Source organism: Vigna unguiculata, chromosome 5 (assembly GCF_004118075.2).
Source record: "Vigna unguiculata cultivar IT97K-499-35 chromosome 5, ASM411807v1, whole genome shotgun sequence".
NCBI classification, from domain to species: domain Eukaryota; kingdom Viridiplantae; phylum Streptophyta; class Magnoliopsida; order Fabales; family Fabaceae; genus Vigna; species Vigna unguiculata.
Genome location: NC_040283.1, coordinates 14,009,931 through 14,034,077, shown reverse-complemented (window position 1 = coordinate 14,034,077; position 24,147 = coordinate 14,009,931). Strand labels below are relative to the sequence as shown.

Genomic DNA, 24,147 nt, shown 5'->3' with positions numbered 1-24,147 from the left:
TTTTAATTGCTAATTAATTATTATATTTTAATACAGTGAGTAGTTTAGTTGAATTGCTTAAGTTCAGTTTGATTTGATTCTTGATTTTAATTTGAACTTTAGTCGAATTTTTTATTTATTCAAAATCATAGAGATATTATTATAATGCAAAACTTGACGTGAAACCAGTAACGTTATTGGTCTGCTTGGACCAGATATTCTTCCTCCGGTTTTCGTTACCCTAAGTTATGTTCACCCTGTAAATACAAGAATGGAAAGATGGTTTCTGCATATATGCATTTTTCTGAACCCCAAATCATAATGTTTTTCATCTTTATAAGCATGTTAAAGAATAGGGAAGTTTTCAGAGTTATAACAAGAATCCACACATGAAGATCTGAATCCGCTGCGATAAGGTTGTTCAGCATGCTGGGAACATACTTTTCTAATGGTACAGAACTAACACAACACATGTGAACAAACATGTTCTTCTAATGATTCATTCCTTTTTCTTTTCTTGTTTTACTTTTCTCACACATTAGAATCTCTAATTTTCCATTTAGGTTTTACATTTCAAATTCAATTTCATTGTGTTTATGGCTCAATCTTTTTTAAGTTTGATGAAGATTTTTCCTTTTTGTTTGCGGATTACTATTGTCCCTGCACAAAAGTTAGAAAAGAAGTTCGATGAATTTAGTTATTTGGGATAAAGAAAGGTTAATAATTCATTATATATATATATATATATATATATATATATATATATATATTTATATTTATATTTATATATGTATTTCATCTTATTCAAGATCCCGTATCAATTCATCATATTTCATCCTATCGAGGATGTGATATGGTTTTAAAGGGTGAAATGACAGTTCTAATAAGATTTTATTCCTGAACAAAAATCAATTTTGCGGTTTATTTCATGTATTCCATAACCAGAATAGGGACAGATATACGTTACACCACGATTTTGAATCAGATGATATATTTCAAGAAATAACATATCTATTCACTCTATCAATAACCGAGCCGGATCTGGTGTATCATAAGGAATTTGATTTTTCTATGGATTCCTCTGGATGGGATCAAAAACATTTCTTGAATGATATATAGGTTGTATTTCTTTTATTTTTTAATTTTAACTTTTTAATTAATATTTTTTAAATTTAAATTATTATTCAATAAAAAAAATATTTTTTCAATTTTATTATTTATTTACTATTTATTTTAAATAATGATTTATTATAAAAGAATTATTTACTCTTTTATTATTTTAATATTTATTTTTTAAATTTAAATAATTATTTATAATAATTTTATTTCAATAATTAAAATATATTTTATCTATAATTATATTTATAATTATATACATTTAATTTATAAACATTTAAAAATGTATACACATATCAAATATCTGTTTTTACAATAATATCATATTAAAATTTTTAGACTAAATTATACTTTCGTAAAACATTTATGATGTCAGGGTTACATAAAAATAAAAAGAAAAATATTATTTTAGTATAGGTTTTATATATCTATATATATTAATTTGAAAATAATTTTTTTATCTAAATAATTCTCCTCAATTTATAATTTTTTTCAATTTAAATTACTTATATGAATTTTTTTATGAGATTTTAATATATAATCTTAATAAAATTTGTAATTTTAGTCTAAATTTTAATTTTACTTACGGTTTATTTATTTAATTTGTGTGTAATTGAATTTCGATCTCATATTTATTTAAAATAGCGTATGTAATAGACCAAATTTTAGAAATCTGCCTTCTTTTTAGATCATTGCAAGATGAAAAAGTTTTAAATAATATAAATTAATAACATTTTAATTTTAAATAAATATTTCTTATTACTCTTTTTAATTTTGTTTGTATAGATGTATTTTTAATCTTATGTGTGTGATTTGAGTTAAAAAGATAAAATACATTTATCCTATGTTCTTCTAAGGTAAAATGTTCTATCAAAAGACTCTAGATAATAAGTCGGGTTTTAGGGTAAAACAAAAAATTAATTTTACATCTCCGATATACAAAGTTAAAATGGTGGTGAATAGTTTCAAAAGAAAGAGGGTTGCTTTTAATGTGATTTTCTCACCTCTGCTAGGATTGTACTAAATTTAGCTATTAACCTTGATTTGGAGGTTGAACATGGACTACTATAAGAAAATATTTGATTAATGACCAATTTTAGTAACAAAAAATAATTATTTACTATAGTGACCAATTTAGATACTAATTTATAAACTAAAAATTATTGGTAATTAAAATAGTTTCAAAAATTATAATTGGTCTTTAAATTAGTAACTAAAATAGTTTCTACTATGAATTAGTTTCTGAATTGGTTACTAAAATTAACTACTTAGGTTTTGGCTACCAAAAAAATTGGTCTCTAAATTAGTCTCTATTTGACAGTTTTCTTGTAGTACATGTGAAGATAATTATCCTTCATTGTAATTTGGATGAAAGGATTTACAAGAAACAATCTGATGGTTTTCTTTTTGAAGGCAAGGAAAATTATGTGTGTATACTGAGAAATAATCTATATGATTTGAAGTAGGTTTCAAGATAGTGGTACAAGAAGTTTGAATCATTTATGTGTCATCAAGCTTACAAAAAGGGCAACTTATGATCATTGTGTCTTCGTTAGAAAGTTTCTAATGATAACTTGATTATCATGTTGTTATATGTTTATGACATACTTATTGTTGGGAAAAATATTTTTAGAATTGATTGGTTAAATAAGACATTAGGCAAGTCTTTTCACATGAAAGACAAGGGAGCTGCTAAAAGTATTCTTGGCATAAGTATCTCATGTGATAAAAATGAAAAGAAAAGTTGGCTATCACAGGAGCACTACAGTAAGAAGATGTTTGCAAATATTTCAAATTTGAAATGCTAAAGTAGTAAGCCTCTTGCTACTCAAAGTCTTTCAAATGAACTTGAGAAGACATATATGAACATTGGCAATGGTATGTAAATGACCAAATATTGCACATGTTTTTGGTATAATTAGTCGATTGTTTTTCAAATCCGAGTAGAGAGCATTGAAATGATATGGAATGAATTTTGGGTATCTTCATGGTAATAGAGATTTCAGGCTTTTGTTTTAGAGGTGATAATCATACTTTGATGAAATACTTAAATTCATATATAATTGGAGACATTGATTAAATCCACTTCAGACTATTTGATTAAGTTTCAAGATGGAGTTGTTGAATTAAAGAAAAATAAACTTTTGTAATGCAACAATCACAACTTTGACATTTTATTCAGTAATTTTAGAATGCGTACGAAACATCAAATAAATCTAACAAAATTTGATTAAAAGGACTAAATCCACATATTTCGAAAGGACTAAATTGGTCCAAAGTTTTGAAATTGACTAATTCCAAAATATATTGAAAGTTAAGAGACCAAAAACATAGGATTAAATATGTTTTTGGTCCTTTAGCTTTTAGTGAAAATTGGAATTAGTCCCTCTTCAAAACTTTGGCCCAATTTAGTTCCCCAACTTCAAAATTTCATGGATTTAGTCCATTTAACCAAATTTTGTTAAGTTTATTTGACGTTTCAAATGCGTTTCATGATAGTTTCTTAGCTATATTGAAGCAAAAATGTGTCAAACGGTGTAAACATCTCAAATGCTATCATGAAATGTGTTTGAAATGTTAAATAAACTTAATAAAAATCGCTTGAAAGGACTAAATTCACACAATTCTGAAGTTGGGGAACTAAATTGGACCAAAGTTTCGAGGAGGTACTAATTCCAATTTTCACTAAAAGTTGAGGGACCAAAAACATATTTAACCCCAAAAACATATTTAACCCATTAAATAAAAGTTGATAAACTACCACATATGGAAATAAGGGTGCTACATGACTAATTAAATGCTAAAAAATAGGAACCATTAAAATACTAGCAAGATATCTAAATAGACTTGCATAGATTTTTAACTACTCTAGAATACTTTAACTCAACAATTGCAGTCTGACATAGTCACATTATTATAGTTTTAACTTTCCCCTTCAAACGAAAAGGTGTTTCTACCACACCAAGTTTGTCACATAAGAATTGAAAACGAGAATTTGCTAATGTCTTTGTTATACAACCTACAACGTGATTATGTGAAGGTACATACCAAATTTCAAAATCTTTCCTTAACACCATGTCTCTAACAAAATGAACATCAATTTCAATATGCTTTATTCAAGCATGATGAAAAGGATTGAAAGCAAGAGCAATTGCACTTAAATTGTCTATCCACACAACCAGTCTTAAAGGTAAAAGATAAGAAAATTCTTTGAAAAAAGAATGATCCAACACATTTTTGTTGCAAGATTAGCTAGAGACCATATTCAGATTCACTACTTGTCTTGGGTACAATATATTGCTTCTTAGAAGACTCAGAAAACAAATTATCACAAAAGTACACGTAGTAGCTTGCAATTGAACGATGATCATCTGGGTAACTTGCCCAATCTACATAAGAAAATCTGCTCAAGCATAGTCTATCACTATATTTGATATACAACCTACCTAAAACAGTTCCACTAAGTAGCGCAAGACACTTTTCAAGGCTTGCCAACAAATCATGGTTAGTTATTGAACAAATTGACTTAGCTTGTTCATAAAGTAAGCTACATGTGGTCGAGAATGTGTGAGATACTGAAATGCATATAATGTGTCTATAAGAAGTTGGATTTCTCATGACACCTCCTTCCTCTGTAAACACTTTTCTATGTAGAAAATGACATTGAACAAGCTTTAGAGTGTTGGAGTTGGATAAAGTTTATATTGATGACAATGATGCTGATATGATGACTAAGGTACTGTCAGGGTCAAAGTTTGAAGCTTGTTGCAAGATTACCAAATTGGTGGTCACCTCCTCATAGTTGTGATGGGACGGGGATGTATTCGACTGACTCCCGACTATGTGTCTAAAAGGTCCATATTAGTCGAACCCATTTTGTCTCACTTAATCTAAGTGGAGATGGGTCTTCTACGTCAAGAGAGAGTGAAAATTTTGTAGCTTTTGGAAGAGAGAAAGAAGAGAGAAAACTTGTTGGCATACATACCAATCCACCTTAGCAAAACTAAGATTATCACTTCATTGATTATACAATCAAACTGAAATTTTGACAAAATGCTCACTAGATTTTTTCTTTTTTTCATTTTGAGTGTTAGGATCTTCAATTTGAGATTTGAAGTTTGAGAATTTAGTCTTGCAACAATATTGCTCTATTTTAGGTTTTTCTTTTTTTTTTCTCCTTCATAGATGTATTTGGTGGTTGAAGGCAGTTATTTATGTTTTTTTATTTGAATTTAGTGAATCTTGATTGATTAGCTTGTGTTCGTAAGATTTTAGTTTTAACATAAAGAAGATTTTTTCACATAAAAATTAGTGATGTTTTTTTTTTTTGTAATTATTAATGTTATTTTATGTTGTTGTTGCTCTACACAAATTCTTGCAAGTTTGGAAAAAAATATTTCCACTACATATTTTGGTATTTTTTTTTTTGTTTTGTTGTTATTTCTTCCGCTATTGGTATATGAATGTAACAATGAAATTAATGATGAATAAAACATAATAATGATAAAATTTTAGTTATGATATATGTATAAAAATTTAATAAATTCATACAAAAATAAAATATTAAAACAATTAAATTATAAATTTAGCTGTAAATTAAGTAATTATCTTATATTGAAATTGTCAAGTGTTTACAATTTAATTAGTTCATGAGAGACCTAATTGTAATTGTTGACAAAAAAATATTTATGAACTAATATGCAATTGTTAAAAATATTTTAATTAATATAAAATATTTATGAATCAATTTGTAATTTTAGAAATTTTGAAGACTTATATGCAACACGAATTTTTTTTAAGAGTTAATAAGAAAAACTCAATTTCTTAGACAAAGTTAACTGATTTCACAATTTCAAGAAACTTACATATAATTTAAATCATTATATCCGAATTTTAACATTTTACACATAAAATTGTACAATATAAGTATTAACATAAAAACCAAGGTTTTAGATTTCATCTTCACTCTAATGATTAAAGTAAAGATAAACCAAAAATAAGTAATCTACTTGTTTAAAAGTGAAGATTTTACATTACTCCCCTTATAAAAATTTGATCTGAATTCACTTGGTTGCAAAATGTCGAGGATACACTTCTTGCATCAATGTATCTTTATTGGCTCCACAATCTAAAGTTATCTTTTTTTTTTTTTAAGTTGTTTAATTCTTTGATCCAATTATCGTAAGAAACACATCATATTTAAAGTTTCCTCACGTTTGATTTGATCAATGTTTCATCACATAAAAAATGTCAAAAATATAATTTTGAAGTTGGAATACACGAAATATATTATGAAGATTTAAGAGGGTGTGAGGTAAATCAACTTAATAAACGACGAAAACAATTCGCGTAAGGTTTTGATAAATACCAATGAATTTGGTTAAAAAGTTTTCTAAATTTGAAAGTTCTATCAACCCTAATCACAAGTGAAATTTTCAGCAAACACAACTCGTTCTTGAAACTTAATGAGTTTTCTTCACTCATGATAATTTTTTGTTATTATCTTAAAATAATTTTATCTTTTTCTTGATCATCTTAATCTTGTGAATGCTTGTTGAATTATATTTAGACCTAAAATCAAGAAAATTTTAGTGTCACACCAATATAATTTGGGTTATAAATTTTCTCCCACATACAAACTCACATGTAAACTCTAACAATGTTATAAATTGCCCCAATTTTCAATTTATTTTAAGACACAAGTTCTTAACAAGATTTTAAAGATATAGTCTTTTCACATTATCTATTTGCTTAAAGGTGATAAGTTAAATTAAGCCTAATTGTAGTTCTAAGGATTTATATATATATATATATATATATATATATATATATATATATATATATATATATATATATATATATATATATATAAACTATCCTAATATTTAGAGATAAAATAAGGACTTTTATTAAAAATTATACTATGCATCCTAATAATTTCTTTTATATATTAGGTAATTTTTCTAAGGAAAATTTTATGTTAAAAGATAGATAGTGGCATATTTTATTAATTTTTCTACTATTATCTATATTGCATTACAATCATATACAATTTTTTTGTAAACCTGACACAAAATCCTAAAATCTATGTATATTTTTCATTTATCGAAAGACTCAGGGTGTGTTATTATGAGTGGAAAGATTTGAGGGAGAGAGATAATTGATTTGAGTGGGTTTGAGAGTGAAGTTTGTGTTATTTTTGTAAGAGATTTGGAGGTGATAGTAGAATAGATTTGAGAGTAAATTTTGTAAAAATTTTGGTAAGATTTGAGTGATGTGACTAATAAAAAATAAAATTTAGTTTACAAAAAAAAATAGATTACTAAATTGCCCGTGGTGTTAAATATAGTATAAAATGATAATTAGATAAATTGTAATTAATTTTGATTTTTTTTCTTGATAAATAAAAATATTAATGATATTTGTGAATTGAAAAAAAAAATTATAATATATTTGATTTAAATCGCAAATCATAAATTATGGACAAAGTGGTGAAATCGGATACACCAAAACGAAATCGGATAAAGAACTAAACCACATTTTGGAATCGGATACATGGCAAATGGAATCGGATACATTGAACAAAAACTACTAAGGAAATTGGAATCGGATCCAAGTGCAATGTATCCGGTTCCATTACTTCTTCATAATCATAGTAGTTGCTGGTATCTCTACGAAGGAGCAACAATGGTGGAAAACTACGGACGAAAATGAAAATGGTGCAAAGCTTAGGAAGTGCTATGGAGGGGCAGAGTGGTAAAAGGGCAACGTTCTCTCTCAAATCTCTTCAAAACTACGAAATGCAAATTGTTGGAATATATCACAAATCATCGCTTTTGATTTGTTTCCTTTCGTAAAAAAGAAACACAATTATTCTCGTAGTTCATCGCTCTCTATCCCCTTACTACAGTAATTCTGCTGAAAAGAACACACCCTTAATTTTACCATAAAATTTCTTATTTTCTACCACACTAAATAACTACTAACAAACTCTCATTACTTTCTTCATCCTAGACTACTAAAACATATTTTTCATGCCTTGATTTTGACATCTGAATAAATACTTATAAGTTTTCTCACATATTAATTTTTCCAAATGTTGCTAGTGAACAAACATCATCTATAATAATAACTTCACCCGAATTATTTTGAAATTCAAGTTCCTTTCTTTTTATTCTTCATGTCAATCTTTTCTTTTTGCAACAATTAATCCATTTCTAAAAGCCCAATTGAGATCTTTTAACATCTTTAAATAAAAGTCATTGTATTTTAGTTTCAAATTAAGTTCCGGTTCACTAATGATTATATCAGATCCTTTTTTCTTTTTTCTTGCAATGGAAAACAAAATCCAAAACTCTCATGCTGAAAATCTTTCGTGATTCCAAAAGCCGTTCTTACCTGAATAATTTATTAGGAGGAAAAAGTAGAGTATTGGAGTGACGTGATCGGTTTGTTCTCCATTTATGACCTTGCCTGTTTATTATTGTGAAGCCAATAAATGACTTCAAATTCCAACCATGTCTTTCACTCTCGTTTCTAATGAGATGATGATGCTCCAATTTCTTAATGAAAAAGCTGGGTCACATCAGAATCGTATGGACATGTTTTATGATATCACGCATGACCATTTTTTAGACTAATTTCAATTAATTTCGCCATATTATATTCCTTAAACTTCGGATATTTTGCCGGAAGAATTTAAAGTATCATACAAGTTTTCATGGTGATAAAAAAAAAATGCTAATAAGTGTGTTAAGAACACTGGTTAAAGATAATTAATTTGTATTGGTTCCTTCATTTTTCTATTGAAAGTTAAAATGATTAAATATATTAATTAAGACATTATTAATGCATATAATAAATTTTATAAAGACAAAAACATTCTTTTAAAGTTTTAGACAATAACAAGCTCATACAGAAGAGTAATTTTTAAAATTTTTAAGATCTCTACTAAAATATTTTATTTTTGTTTCTCTTTTATAAATTTTGTAGATATTTAACACTATTTTTTATGGTTGTACTATTAATTTAAACTTCTTTATATTTAATTATATTAATTTTTAACAACATTAAAACATAGTTATTTTATTATTTTTTAGCTTTATTGATGAACGATAAATAAAATATGAAACACACATGTATAACAATTATGAGCATTTCTGTCTTTTAAATAAAATAAAATTACATTAACGATTATTAGGTCAGATTTAATTTAATATTACACTTACCTATGTATTTTCTATAAAATTCTATGCATATTAATTATCTTAACCACAGTACCCTTAGAGCATTGGTTAGCAAGACCCTAAAAAAATTGTTGATAATTGAACGTAAATATCTTGAAAAAATTTATATTTAATATTTTGAATGATTTAATATTATGAAATATCTTCAAAAAATTTATAATTAATATTTTAAATGATTATGATATATCTTTAATATATTATCTAATATCTTTAAAGATATTTATAGTTATTATTGTATGATATAATCACTTATTATTATATTATATTATATTATCTTTGGTCAGAATATTTTTTGATATAATATTTTTAACGTGAGTTGATTTGGTTTTTATTTTGATATGATTTGACTTGGTTTGTCTCTCAACTTGGGATAATGCAACTTGACCTTTGATTCAGTTTAGATATGTCAAAGTGAGCCAATCTAACTTACACGGGTTGGCTCACCATGAGTTGGGTTAAAAATAAGTGAACCCAATCCGACTCACTTTATGGTGAGCCAGAAATTTTACAATCCAGTTCAATCCACCACAGGTTAGTAGATTAAGTGGGTTGGCTCACCAACCCACATAAAAAAAATTATTTATATATTTATTTTTAAGTATTCAAATATTTAAATAATTTTTTAAGCAACTCATGACATGACAATCGTAGTAAAATTCAGAACCAATGTCTTCATCATGCTCACCATCAATATATGATGAATTATTTCCAAGAAAGTGTCCACATAGTCCAAAAAAAATATGGCTAACATTACATATTTTTTGTCATACTATTCAACAAAATATATAAAAAAAAATACTACACATTTTTATCATGCTAATTTAGAAAAAAAATGTTTATAAGACAGTTGCTTGAGTAATTTATATAAAGATTATAGTTAAAGATTAAAGTATCAATGTATATAACTTGACAATCAAATTAATTAAACATTTAAATTATTCAACTATTATTGTGCAACATTTTAGCATTTAAAAATATGAAATTGTGAACTTATATAATTGGGGATAATAAATAATTATTAAAAAAATAAAAAAAAATTGTAAAAAAATGTTGGTTGGTTAAATGGGTCAACTCACCCCCAACCCGGCTCGAACCCGTTTAACCTATGGATTAAGTGGGTCAGGTTGAATTCAACTCACTTTTGAAAAAATTGAATTTTTCTCAACCTAACCCGGCTCAAACTCGTGGTGGCTGGGTTGGCTCACGGATGAAACTCATTTTGACATCTCTAACTTAGTTTAACTTGATTGTCTTTCGGTTTAACCTTTGACCCAATCTAACTCAACTCGACTTTCGATTCAAGCTGACTCAACTCGACTTTCGATTCAAGCTGACTCAGCTCGTCCTTTAACCTAGATTGATTTGACTTGCACTTCGACCCAATCGAATCAGCTTGACCTTCAACGCAGACGAACTTAACTCATCTTTCGATTTATGCCAAATTTGTTCGACCTACAATCTGATCGACTCAACTCGACATCAAGTTGAGACTAATCTGACTTTTCTTCGACTTAAGTATATTCATCTCAAATTTCAGCTTAAGCCAAATCAATTTGACTTTCGATCTAGATTGACTTAATTGACCATTCAACTCGAGTCAACTCAACTGAGTCTTCAACCTAGGTTGACTTAACTAAGCTTAAGCTTGAGCCGACTTGAATCAACCTTTGTAAGTGGAGTAATAAGGAGTGAAATTTTAAATTTCCTATACTTTTGAAAGTATTTGAAATTCTTCTACTTTATACAAATTCCTTTCAAAATTTCTTGAATTTAAATTTTTTTCTAATTATTTTATTCTAATAAATCATTTTAATATAAAAGATTTTAAATTTTTACAATAAATAAATTATCTTTCTTAATTACCTCATCTAAAAACACCATAAAGATTTTAAAGACATTATATATAAAATATGAGTGTGTGTATAATCAAATTTATGACAATTAGATTTAACTATTGTTTAAATTCGTTTTGGTATTGATGGGAGATCCTTAAATTAAATAAATATAACTAATACTTAAAATTTTAAATACAAAAGGAAGTAAATACACACATTCACTTGTTCATGTCTTAAATTACAAAAATTTGATACTTTAGTTTTAAAATTATGCAAATATAAAGTTTTTTCTTATTTGACATTGAAAATAATAAACCTTATATCTTTTTATGTAGAACTTTTTACAATAGCATCTTTTTTTTCTGCACCTCAAAAATTTCTTCTACACTTCCAAATATTTTTTTTAAATCCTAAAAATACCCTTTAACCAAATAAGTAAAGTCACACACCCCCAAAATATATAACCGGAAGTCAAAATATATTTTCGAAAGTCGACTTTCGAAAGTCAAAATATATTACTGGAAGTCGACTTTCGGAACTCAAAATATATTACCGGAAGTCAACTTCCGAAAGTCAAAATATATTACCGAAAGTCGACTTTCGGAATTCAAAATATATTACGAAAGTCAATTTCCGAAATATATATATATATATATATATATATATATATATATATATATATATATATATATATATTTCATTTACATTTTTTTAATTTAAAGTTTTGTTTTTAATTTTATTTTTTAGTTTAATTTTTTTTAATACATTATATAAAAAATTATATATATATATATATATAATTTAGTTTTTAAATATATATTAAAAATACTTAAGAAATAAATTAAATTAAAAATACTTAAATTTTATATTAAAAAATATTAATTCTGTTTTAACTATTTTTTATTTTATTTAAAGTTTATGTTTTCTAAATTTTAAATGTTTTCCATTTTATTTTTTATGTTTTCATATTTCTTAATATATATTTGAAAAATAAAATGAAATATTAATATCTATATATATAATTTTATTTTTATTTAATATACTGAAAAAATAAATATAAATATAATAATAAATAAAACTAAAATATTATTAAACTTTAAATAAATAAAACAAAAAATGATTTTTTTTATTTAGTTTTGACTTTCGGTAATATATCTTGACTTTCTGAAATTGACTTCCGGTAATATATCTTGACTTCCGAAAGTCAACTTCTAATAATATATCTTCAGTTCCGGAAATCGACTTCCGATAATATATTTTGACTTTCGGAAGTAAACATTCGGTAATATATCTTGACTTTCAGAAGTCGACTTCCTGTAATATATTTTGACTTTGGAAGTCGACTTTAATAATATATTTTGATTTCCGAAAATCAACTTTCGGTTATATATTTTGACTTCCGAAAATCGACTTCCGGTTATATATTTTAATTTCCGGAGGTATTTTTCACTGAAAATCGACATCTAGAAGTAATTGAGAGTGTGATGTGCGTGATTTCACTTAAATGATCAAAGAATATTTTTATAATTTAAATTTTGTTGGAAGTGTAGAAAAATTGTTGGAGGTGCAGAAAGAGAGACCATTTACGTGTCGTAAAACAAATATTTGATTCAGGTACAAGGCACATTCTTTTTTCTTATGGCAAATAAAAAATCTATTAATAATAAAATATTTGTTTTCTTATGGGCAAATAAAAAATCTATTAATAATAAAACATTTGTGTGATTTAATCCTGTTACAATAAACTTATTTCATCCACTACAAGTTTATCATATAACTTAGGTACAGGCACATCTGTAAAATGCGAATCAAACACAAATTTTATGTTGTGTCAAGATTAACAACAAAGACTAAAACAAAGATAAATATGATGAGTTATCATCCTCTCCAACCATACAATAATTAATGCTAATTATATAACTTTTTTAGTATCTTTTTTCTCCCCAATGTGAAACTTAAGTTTTTATACACCTTCATTATATTCAGTTTGGTGTATAATCAATACTAGAGATGACAAATAAACCCGTTCTTGTGGGTATTGCTCGAACCCGTTCTAGTTTTGACAGGAAATCCCTGTATTGACTGGGTATGGGTATGGGTATAGGAAATCCCCGATTTTTTCAATTGGGTATGGATATGTACATATCTCCGCCATATTACTCGTCCCCGTTTAAATTATTAAAATATTTCTAATTAATTAAATAACTATATATATATATATATATATTATTTTTTATTTATTTTAATTAATTGGTTTGTCATGAAACTCATTCACATTTCAATTATATTTTTCATCTTATCATAACCTTTATGTAATTATGTTAAAAATATGTATGTTAATTAAAAATTTTTATGTCTCACATTTGAATATTTCTATTATTTTTTAATATTTTTATTTAATGTATATTTTTCTTTCACATGAAAATGTTTAATACTCTTAATTTAAGTATTTAATAGCACAAACATTTTGTTTACTAGGTAATATAAAAAAAAAATCATTTACTTATTATTCTTATTATTAGTTTTTGTTTCATTTGAATAACTTTTTATTTCACTTAAAAAAGTTTTGTTATTTCTCAACCACTGAGTATATATGTTGATATTTGAAAAGTTTTTTTAGATTTCTAAGATATTTTTCAACTTATCATACCCTTAATTATACATTTGTTTTCCTTTGTGCGGTTTCTTTCAATAGTCTCTCAAATTGTTTGTAAACATTTGTTAATTTTTTAATATTTTTATTTCTTGTTTATTTTCATTATGTAAAATACTATTTTGATATATTTTATCTAATTATTTTTTATTTTTTAACTCATTATCAATCATACTGTAACTTTTTCACTATAATTGTATAAATAACTTTTATTTACTACAATATAAAAATTTAATATAATTGTCATTAATATTTTTTTATCACCATCCAACATAATTGAAGTTCAAAAGATACAAGATCTATATTAAAATTTTATTATTATGATTATTATTTGTTCTTTGTATCATTTTGATTAAGTAATGTAATATAACTTTTATTAGTGCATAAAAAAGAGATTTATTAGAATTTAAAAGATTGAAGTAAACAAAAATTTAAAATATATTTTAAATTGAATATTTGTTTTCCTTTTATATTTCTTAAAAATATTTTTAAATTTTATCAACTAGGTTTCATTAATCTTTGCAAATTTAATAAATATTTTGTTCTCATGGAATTTTATTTGGTATTATAATCTAAAATGTAAAAAATTATAATTTATTTTAAACTTTTATTATGATTATTATTTGTTCTTTGTATCATTTTGATCAAATGATGTATTATAACTTTTATTAGTATATAAAAAAGAGATTCATTAGAATTTAAAAGATTGAAGGAAACAAACATTTAATATATATTTTAATTTGAATATTTGTTTTTCGTTTATATTTTAAAAAAAATATTTTTAAATATAATCAACTAGGTTTCATTAATGTTTGTAAATTTAATAAATGTGTTGGTTCTCATAAAATTTTATTTGGTATTATAATCTAAAATGTAGACAATTATAATTTATTTTAAACTTTTATTATGATTATTATTTGTTCTTTGTATCATTTTGATCAAATGATGTATTATAACTTTTATTAGTGTACAAAAAAGAGATTTATTAAAATTTAAAAGATTGAAGTAAACAAACGTTTAAAATATATTTTAATTTGAATATTTGTTTTTCTTTTATATTTTTAAAAAATATTTTAAAATTTTATCAATTATGTTCATAATATTTACAAATTTAATAATTGTTTTAGTTCTCATGAAATTGTATTTGGTATTATAATATAAAATGTAAATAATTATAATTTATTTTAAAATATTTGATATCGAAAAAACAACCATCATTCTAATATTGAATATTTGATAATATTATGTTTCCTTTATCATAATTTTATTATTATTTTATAAAAATTAATTAAAATTAATATTGAAGTAATAAGAAAATGGATATGGGTACGAGATTATACTCGTTACCCGGTGAGAATGGGTCAAAAGTTTAATACCCGTTGAGTTTAGGTATGGGATGAATTTTTTTTACGAAAATGAGTATGGGATAGCGAAACCCGTGCTCGCCCCGTTGCCATCCTTAATCAATACCATTGGTGACTATTTTTTATTGAATTTAAGGTAAACTTTTTTATGCATATTAAAATGCATGCTTAAGTATATTTTAATCCCCAAAATTCATATATGAGATTAAAACTATTTGAAATTTTATACTCTTTCTAAACTCTATTCTAACGGTAACACTGATTTTTTTTTTCATTAAGATTACTTGCTTTCCAACCTCGTATTACTTAATCTAATTACAAGGAAATGTTTGTTTAATTGGGAAGAGTCAATTTGGTATTACAAATTTTCATTTCCATCTACTTAATTTGCAATTTAAAAAAGGTATATGACGAGATTATTCAAATACTAGAAGAAATAACCATTTAACTAGATTTTTCTTTATACTTTGTAAGAAAATTTGTCACACTAATAAAGTTAACCCTAACCAAAGCATTTGAATTGTGTTCTATGCTAAAAGTAACAAAAGAATACACTGTCTAAATCAATATTTATTTAATTTAATCAATTTATTCTATTATTTATTTTATTATGAACAAATCTAAAATTAAAAGTATATTCAACATTTGCTATAATATATTTTAATTTTAATTATTTGTTTTTTAAATTTCTTCTTCCCCTCCTTTTTTATTTTTATTTTTTGCAAAAGAAAATAAATTAAAAACTAGAATCCAGTCTCCGATGAACCAAACTACGCCTTTCCATGATCTTATTTTAAGTACAAAACAGTTTATAGCTACTTTTGTTTTCCTCAGCCTCATATGACCATTGAAAGAAAAAACATTTTCCCTGAAAATCTAAGCAGATCCAAACAAGCTTTAACTAACATTTATGCATAATCTGATATTCACCAATAAAAAGAAAGAAAACTAACATCCATGCAGTGGAAAATGTTTGCAATGTCTATGCTAAAGACTATAATATGATCTAGAAATGGAAAATGTCATTCACATACCTGTTGACAATCCATCTATCAAATTTAAAACTCAACAGAAAAATACTTACTCTGAACAAATGTATATGCAGAATTTTAGAGCTTCACAATACCTTAAATCTGATGCTGCTACTTGTATTTTTCCATTATCTTTCTAGCTTCTTCCACTGGATCATCCATAGAGGTGGAGGTAGTTTCTTTGTTCCCTCTAGATCCTTGATCTTTATTGAATGCTAGGTATGCAAAGTATGAAAGTCCTATAGTGGCCTATTAAAAAAGTAATTCACTGGATTAACCACAGGATATATCACAGAAATCTAAAGCTTAGAACCATCACCAAAATTTAGGATACATTCAGAGTTTTTATTTTGTAAAAATACATTCAGCTTAAGAGACATATACTTTGGTATAATTCAGAACCATCCCTTTTTCTTTGTAAAGTTCCCTTCAAATACCTTGGTATGGCTTGTATGTAATAGTCAAAACTGCTATCCATAAACAAAACAACATATAGACTTTTGAAACCATCAGAAGAGAACCATGTACTCAACCAAAATGGTGAATGATGGTGTACTGATGACAACATTTTTTTTTACTGGAAGGCAAGACAAGAAAAATAAAAACTCAATTTGCCACTTGTATGTCATGGCTGAATAATGCAAGCTGCACAAATTGAAACATATCCTTTTATCGGTAAACATATATAACTGTACAAAATTGCACATGCAACTACATGACTTCGACTGCTTACTATTGAAACATTTTTTTCAATAATTATTTATGTATGGCTACTTTGTGATTTGTCAATTGAAAAATAGCCACTAAAGATGCAAGCATCTCATATCAATGGATGGGAATTGTCGAAAGTATCAGTGACAAAAATAGGTCATTAATTGTTGACTCCTATGCAGTAACTTGAGGGAGATTATTGAAGATATGACTTGAAAGGACAACACACATTGATTGTCACTTTGACAAAAAGAAAATCATGTCCGGGAAATATTTTCTACCTTCATAATTTTGTTTTGTCGGCTGGCTTCACCATCACTAAGTCTATAGTTTTTTTTTTTTTTCTTTTTGTGTTCATGGCATTGTAGTTATTATATAATACATAAGAAGATGTGAAAGGTTTTAATAGGGAGATTTCATAGTAGTACCATCCTCTCTAACCTGTTTTGTTAGTGATCCTTCCATCATAATTGATAGTGTGAGCCAAAATTCTTAGACTATAAAACATGATTTTGACGATGTTGAACCATGGAATTGATATTCTGAAGTCAATTTGTTTGTTTCTTATGTGAATTGCATCATGGCTCAAACGGAGGAGGACTAGCACACCACTTTGATGCAATTTCTAAGTAATTAGTTTGTTTAAATAATGGTTCAATCTTTTGTAAAAATTGGCTGACCAAATTATGTTTTGTGTTAATCAATTAATGGACTTTAATTTGGTTTTATTTTCAAGTTGTAATAAGGGTCCATTGGCAACCAGCCTTTGGAAGACAAAGAGAACAATGCATTGTTGAATGCTTTTCGGTGACTTTTGGTTGTCACAACTTCAGTTACAATCAGACATTAAGTAGTGGGATCATTATTAGCTTAAGTAGATTATTAGTAGCTTAAGTGAGCTTAAATGGGATGTAATGACAAAAACTTGTATATAAGCTGAACCATTTTTATCTCTTTTATGTTCTTGAGTGATTCAAGAACTCCATGAGTTTTATCAAAAGTCATTCATCCCTTTGTATGTTTAAACTCTTAGGCTTATATTCCATCCTTGGAAGTGTGACGTCTATCAATTTTCACTCCATGTTCTTATCTACTTCCATGTTCTTGTTTTAAATAATTTCTTAAATTTCTTGCTTATTAGCATTCCAACCTAGATCAATTTGTAAAACGAATCCATCCCTCTGGATTCACGCTAGTTTCTCAATATTGAAGCAGCAGTAGTAAGCAAAATTTGATTTCACCATCATGCATGCGTGTGACAAATGATTTCATGCTAAGATTCTGTATTATAAAATAAAATAATAATCCTCAATTTTTAATTTGATGAGGTAAATAAGATGACTTACCAATATAAAGAAAGCCGTAGAGAAGAACGCCTTGAGCACAAAAAGTGTAACACTCAAAGCCACAACTGTTACTGAAATCCTAGCTATTGGCCTTGGAACAGAATTCTAGCATCAGAGAAGAAAATAAAAGAGAAACATAAACATCGGTATTTTTTACAAATTTGAGAGAATGGTTTGAATATATATCAAACAGTAATTTAATGTTTGAATGGAAAATCTGACTTACAGGAACCAGATTAGTCCCTGCCTCAACTCCATCCCTTCCAACTCTCCATGCATTCTGCAGAACTATTTCATAATCACAGTAACAATTCAAACAAAAGAGAAGGGGCTTCTTAGAAGGAAGTAGGCTAAATAAATTGACTATGATTGAAACAAAAACAGCCCAGCAAAAAATCAATGTTAGCCATTCAAAAGGGCAAAATAAGGTACTCTATACATGAAACAATTCATAATAAAATGCTGTTTTCCTTTCAATAAAGATGGCACATTAGTGATTCATCAATCTAAGACCATTTGCCAGCATCATGTTCACCCCTTTTGAAATTACAAAAACGCATGCAATTACCAGGTTTAATCAATAACAGTTGCTATCATAAAAGGATCATGTCATCCACTTAGTCACATATATAGGAAAACTATGTGAAAAATCTCAGCAATAAGTTTTGAATTTTGAGCTACACCACTTCAGGAAAATTTGACATGTCATACACAAGTCATGGAGCAATGCATTCTTCCAAGAAACAACAGCGCTGTTATAAGATGACCAGTTTTCAGTTTTTTATATCCCAAAATCACCAATATCTTGAGATTTGATAGTTTGGTGTCATTTAAGCCCAATAACACTTCGTCATTGTTATGCATATGCTTGACATTGGAAGATAGAGCATAACATCATAAATGAAATTTAAACCAAAACACCCCTTTGTTGTTAAAATAGCTGCAACGAACAAATTAATCCGAAGATTATATGGATAGATGCTACTCAAATTTTAACCACAATTCGTCAAAGGGGAAAAATCATATGCATTAGCAAACTCATTTAGTATGTCATTTGACTAAACAATTATCTCATTTTCAATATTTCTAACTTCAATAATAACACATTCTTCACTGACATGACATCGAACAATCATCTCTCTATCCACGAAACTTCCTGCTAACAGCAAAACCCCTAAACCCAACTTAAATTCGCCACCCTTTTACCTTTTCTAAACATATCCAAAATAATTCAATAAAAAACAATGAGACCAACCTTTAAGGAAATTTGATTGTGCTGCGAAAACTACAAAAGTGGGACGAGGCTTCTGAGTTGTTCTTGAACTCTTGAAATGAGTGATTGAGTGGAAAGGTTGCTTCTTTAACCTCAAAAGGGGATTGCGTAACTGAAACTGATGATGGGTAGGAACCAAGGTTTGGTTTTGGCGGCAATTCGGAAAACCAGAAGCCACAGAACAAAAATTGCGAACAACAGAGGATGCAGACATTTTTTTTCACTCTCAAATGTATTAACTGTGAAAAAATTAAATACTTAAATTGGTTTCAATAATAATAAAAAAAAAAGTTGTGGCTTTTTCAGGTACACATTGTGGAAGAAGGAGTGAGTGCAAATTGAAGTGAGATTTTGCAACTAAGGTAGAAGAAAGAACATAGTAGCATTGTAGTCCTTGGTTCTCAGCCTCACAAAGTTGGGCCCATAAGGTAGTCTTGAAGCCCAAACATTTGTATCCTTTTGTTGTGTGAAATGAAACTGAAAATATATATATTCACAGATAAAAATCATAAATATATATAAAAGAAATTATCCTTATACTTGCATTTCTTTAATTTTAAAATACACATTTATGTTTGCTAAATCTTTAGGAAAATAATAATCACATCTTATTTAGGTTTTAAAAGGTATTTACCTTTTTATATTTTAAATAAAATAACATTTATTTTCTTATGTTTTTAATAAAGATTTTTTCATCTTTATTATCTTATTTTAAAATTAAATATTAATTGAAAATTAAATAGAAGTTAAGAAAATAAAAAAGTACACAATTTTATAAAAATTTAAATATTTTATTATTATGTATTAACATTATCTAAAACATTATATTGTGACTCAATTTGTCATAAAAATGTAAAAAAAAAAACATTTTTGAAAAAAACGTTATTTTCTAATATAATAAAAATAGTTATAAGACATATGATTAGGTTTCTCGATACATTATTATATTTAAACATGATTTTCATACAAATATAAATATGTTTTTAAAAACATACAAGCATAAATATAGATCAACAATAAAAAAAAAAGTACGAATGTAATATTTTTAAGGACATAAGGGGTGATAATATTTATTTTAGAACTGGAAAAAAAAAGTATAAGTGTCATTTTAGAACGGATAGATATAGTATTTCTATACTTTAATTATTTATTTTTTTATTTATAAAATTTTAAATTAATTTATTTATCTTAGTAATTGTACTTTTCAAAAGTGGGAATTAAAATTAGAGATGTTGTTGGTGTTATTGACTATAAAGCCAATAATTATTCACAATACGAAGAATTGAAATGAAAAAAATAGTATTTATTTTTGTTAAAACTAAAATAAAAGATTGTATAAACTATGTTCCAAAGTACATTAATTGTCTTATATCATACATATGATGAGTCAGATCTTAATTGAATCATAATTATTGTATTATTATATTCTAAAAAAAAAAACTCTTGATAACCAGTGCTCTAAAGACATTGGTTAAGATAATTAATATGGATTGAATTCTATAAAATTTATATAGGTAAATGTAATATTAAATTAAATCTGACATAATTACCATTAATGTAATTTTATTTTATTTAAAAGACAAAATTGTCCATAAGCAGTGGCGGATCTTCAACAAAAATTTTAGAGTGTCAAAATATTGGTTGAATTACTTTTTTTGTTCATTTTTTTGAAAAAAAATTCAAATTGGTATTCTATTATTTTTAGTCTCAATTTGGTTCCGATTTTATAAAAATTGATGTAATTTGATTATTTTGTTAAATTTCTTAAAGTAAGGATTTTTCATCTATTACACCAACAAAACAAATCATCTTTAGTTTTGATGAAAAAATCTTGATCTAATTAAAAATATTTGACGAAAAAAGTTTTAATTGCATCATTTCTTCAAAAATCATGACCAAATTCAAATAAAAAAAAAACTCGACGATCAACTTGATATTTTTAATGAAAATATGAACCAAAAGAGTAATTTAAAATTTTTTATATAAACTAATAATAATAAAAACATTGTATTTAATATTTTTAAGATAATAAAAAATAATAAAATTATAATTATTGTTATTATTATAATTATAATTATAAAATTAAATAAAAATATTTTTTATAATTTTACTATAATTAATTTTCATCAAAATTAAGTTTAAAAAACAGTCAAACCCAGAAATGATTAAATTGAACAAATAATCGTTTAAAGATAATATTAATAAAATAATTATTGTTATTTTAAAAAATATTTAAAATGTGAAATTGAAAAATAAATGTATACAACAAAAAAAAGTTCTTTTAAATATAAATATAGATATATAAAAAATATTAAAATATTAAAATTATATTAAAAATATTAAATTTTTAAAAACTATATTTAAAATTACATAATATATACAAAAATTTGGGGAGGCCATGGCCCCCTCAGTCCCATCAAAGGTCTGTCGTTGTCCATAAATACTATACATATTACTTTCTTATTTTATTTAATGTTCACCGATAAAATTTGAAAAATAATTAAATAATAAAATAACTATGTTTTAATGTTGTTAAAAATTAAATATAATTAAACATAAGGAAGTTTAAATTAACATAATAACTAGCAAAAAAAATATAAAAAAAATAGTGTTAAACATCTAAAAAATTTATAAAAAAAAAACTAAAGTATCAATTTTTTTGTAAAACTTAAAGACATACTTTTTAAAGGTTTACCGTCTTCACATTTGAAACTTTCACCTTGAGAGACTCTTGAAGTGCCACAAAGATATTTCTTTTCTTTTCTTTTCTACAAATTTAAAAGGATATTTTTGTCTTTATAAAATTTGTTATATGCATTTATAATATCTTATTACTATATTTAATTATTTCAACTTTCAATGTAAAAATAAAGAAATCAATGCAAATTAATTTTCGCCTTTAGAGCACCGGTTAGCATTCTCAAAACAAAAAATTATGTTTTTCCAATGATATGTTATAACTTTTAGCTTAATGACAAGTACTTAATCTAATTATTGGTAGAAGAATCAAGGTCAATAGACAATTATGGTGGGTTGAATCACAATCTAAGAAATCAATATCTAATAATAAATATTCAATCCAACAAACTAAATATTAAGCTCCTTATTAAAATATATGTATTTTTTGGAGAAAAAAAATTCTCCACCATGTAGGACTTGAGTTTATTTAAAAATAAATTTTTAGTGGATAAAGAACATAAAATTTATAAATAGAGATGAAAACTTATTCTTTATTTAATTAGTTATTTTATCTTTCTAAACCTCTTTTCTTTAACCTGGAAGTTAGAGAAGAATTTAAAAAAATTTAATTTTTAAATTTTTAAATGGGTTAAATATGTTTTTAATCATTGAACTTTGATGTAAACTTAAAATTCATTTATATTTGAAACTTGGATACATCTTGGTCTCCAAAATTTAAAAATGAATGAATATAAGAATTTAACCTAGTTACGTTAATTTTTTTTTGTGTCAAACATGTTTCATGCTAAAATTTGAGTTTTTTTATATCGTTTGACACATTCTCACTTCAATGTTAGCTAAGGAACACATTTGATATGTCAAAAAAATTTAATGTAATTAGGTTAAAAGGACTATATTCATTCATTTTTTATGTTTGAAGACAAAAATGTATCAAAGTTTTGGACAATGACAAATTTCAATTTCACATCAAAGTTTAGGGACTAAAAACAAATTTAACCATTTTTATATTAATTTATTTATCTTGGTAATTGTACTTTTCAAAAGGGACACTACAACAAAAATGACTTTAAACAACACTAAATGAGACCACATGAATAAAAATATGGTCTAAAAACATAGTAAAGGCAACATTTTTTTAGATGTGGCTTAAAAACTATCTTAAACAACATTTATATAAATGTTGCTTGTAAAAAGTGTGGGCTAATTCATAAAAATGTGGTCTAAAATACACTAAAAATTAATGCTTTTATATTATAAATATTCCTTCCCTCTTATTTGACTGAAAATGCAAACTTAGTTCCAAAAATGCAAAAAATTGATTTTCTTCCCTCCCTTTGATTTTAGACTGAAAACGCTAAGAGCGCTCACAGTGTTGAAAATGTGAAATTTTGAAAAACGCGTACATAAAAATCATTGCCTTTTATGAGGATTTTAAGCAACAATTTTAAAATTGTTATCGTACTGAAAATTGTGGCCTATTACTTACAGCTACGCTCACCTAGACTAAGTCTAAAAAATTGTTGTCTAAACTTTAGCTCACGATTTTTGTGGTTTAACTCACAATTTTGTGTTGTTTTCTAAAGCGAATTTTGTTGTAGTAGGAGAATTAAAATTAGAGATGTTACCGGTGTTATTGACTATAAAGCCAATAATTATTCACATATATGAAGAACAAAAATGAAAAAAGTAGTTTTTTTTTGTTAAAACTAAAATAAAAGATTATATAAAATATGTTGCAAAGTGCATTACTGTTTTGTATCATAGGTCAGATGTGTTAAGTCACAATTGAATCAGAATGTTTGTGTTACTATATTCTTAAGTAAAAAAAATTGTGTTCTAACTATTTGCTATGACTTTTGGTTTAGTGATAAGTACCCGATCCAATAATTGGTA

At 25.7% G+C, this 24,147-nt stretch overlaps 1 protein-coding gene across 1 annotated transcript; it reads right to left on the bottom strand.

The window, feature by feature from the left end:
• Window positions 1–16,078: 16,078 nt before the first annotated feature.
• On the bottom strand, window positions 16,079–19,920 carry LOC114184093. The gene is made up of 4 exons (XM_028071331.1): window positions 19,537–19,920; window positions 18,508–18,569; window positions 18,282–18,386; window positions 16,079–16,473 (listed from the first exon to the last, which is right to left on the bottom strand). The coding sequence occupies exons 1-4, from the start codon at window positions 19,766–19,768 to the stop codon at window positions 16,336–16,338; spliced, it is 537 nt and encodes a 178-aa protein (XP_027927132.1). The 5' UTR covers window positions 19,769–19,920; the 3' UTR covers window positions 16,079–16,335.
• Window positions 19,921–24,147: the final 4,227 nt, after the last annotated feature.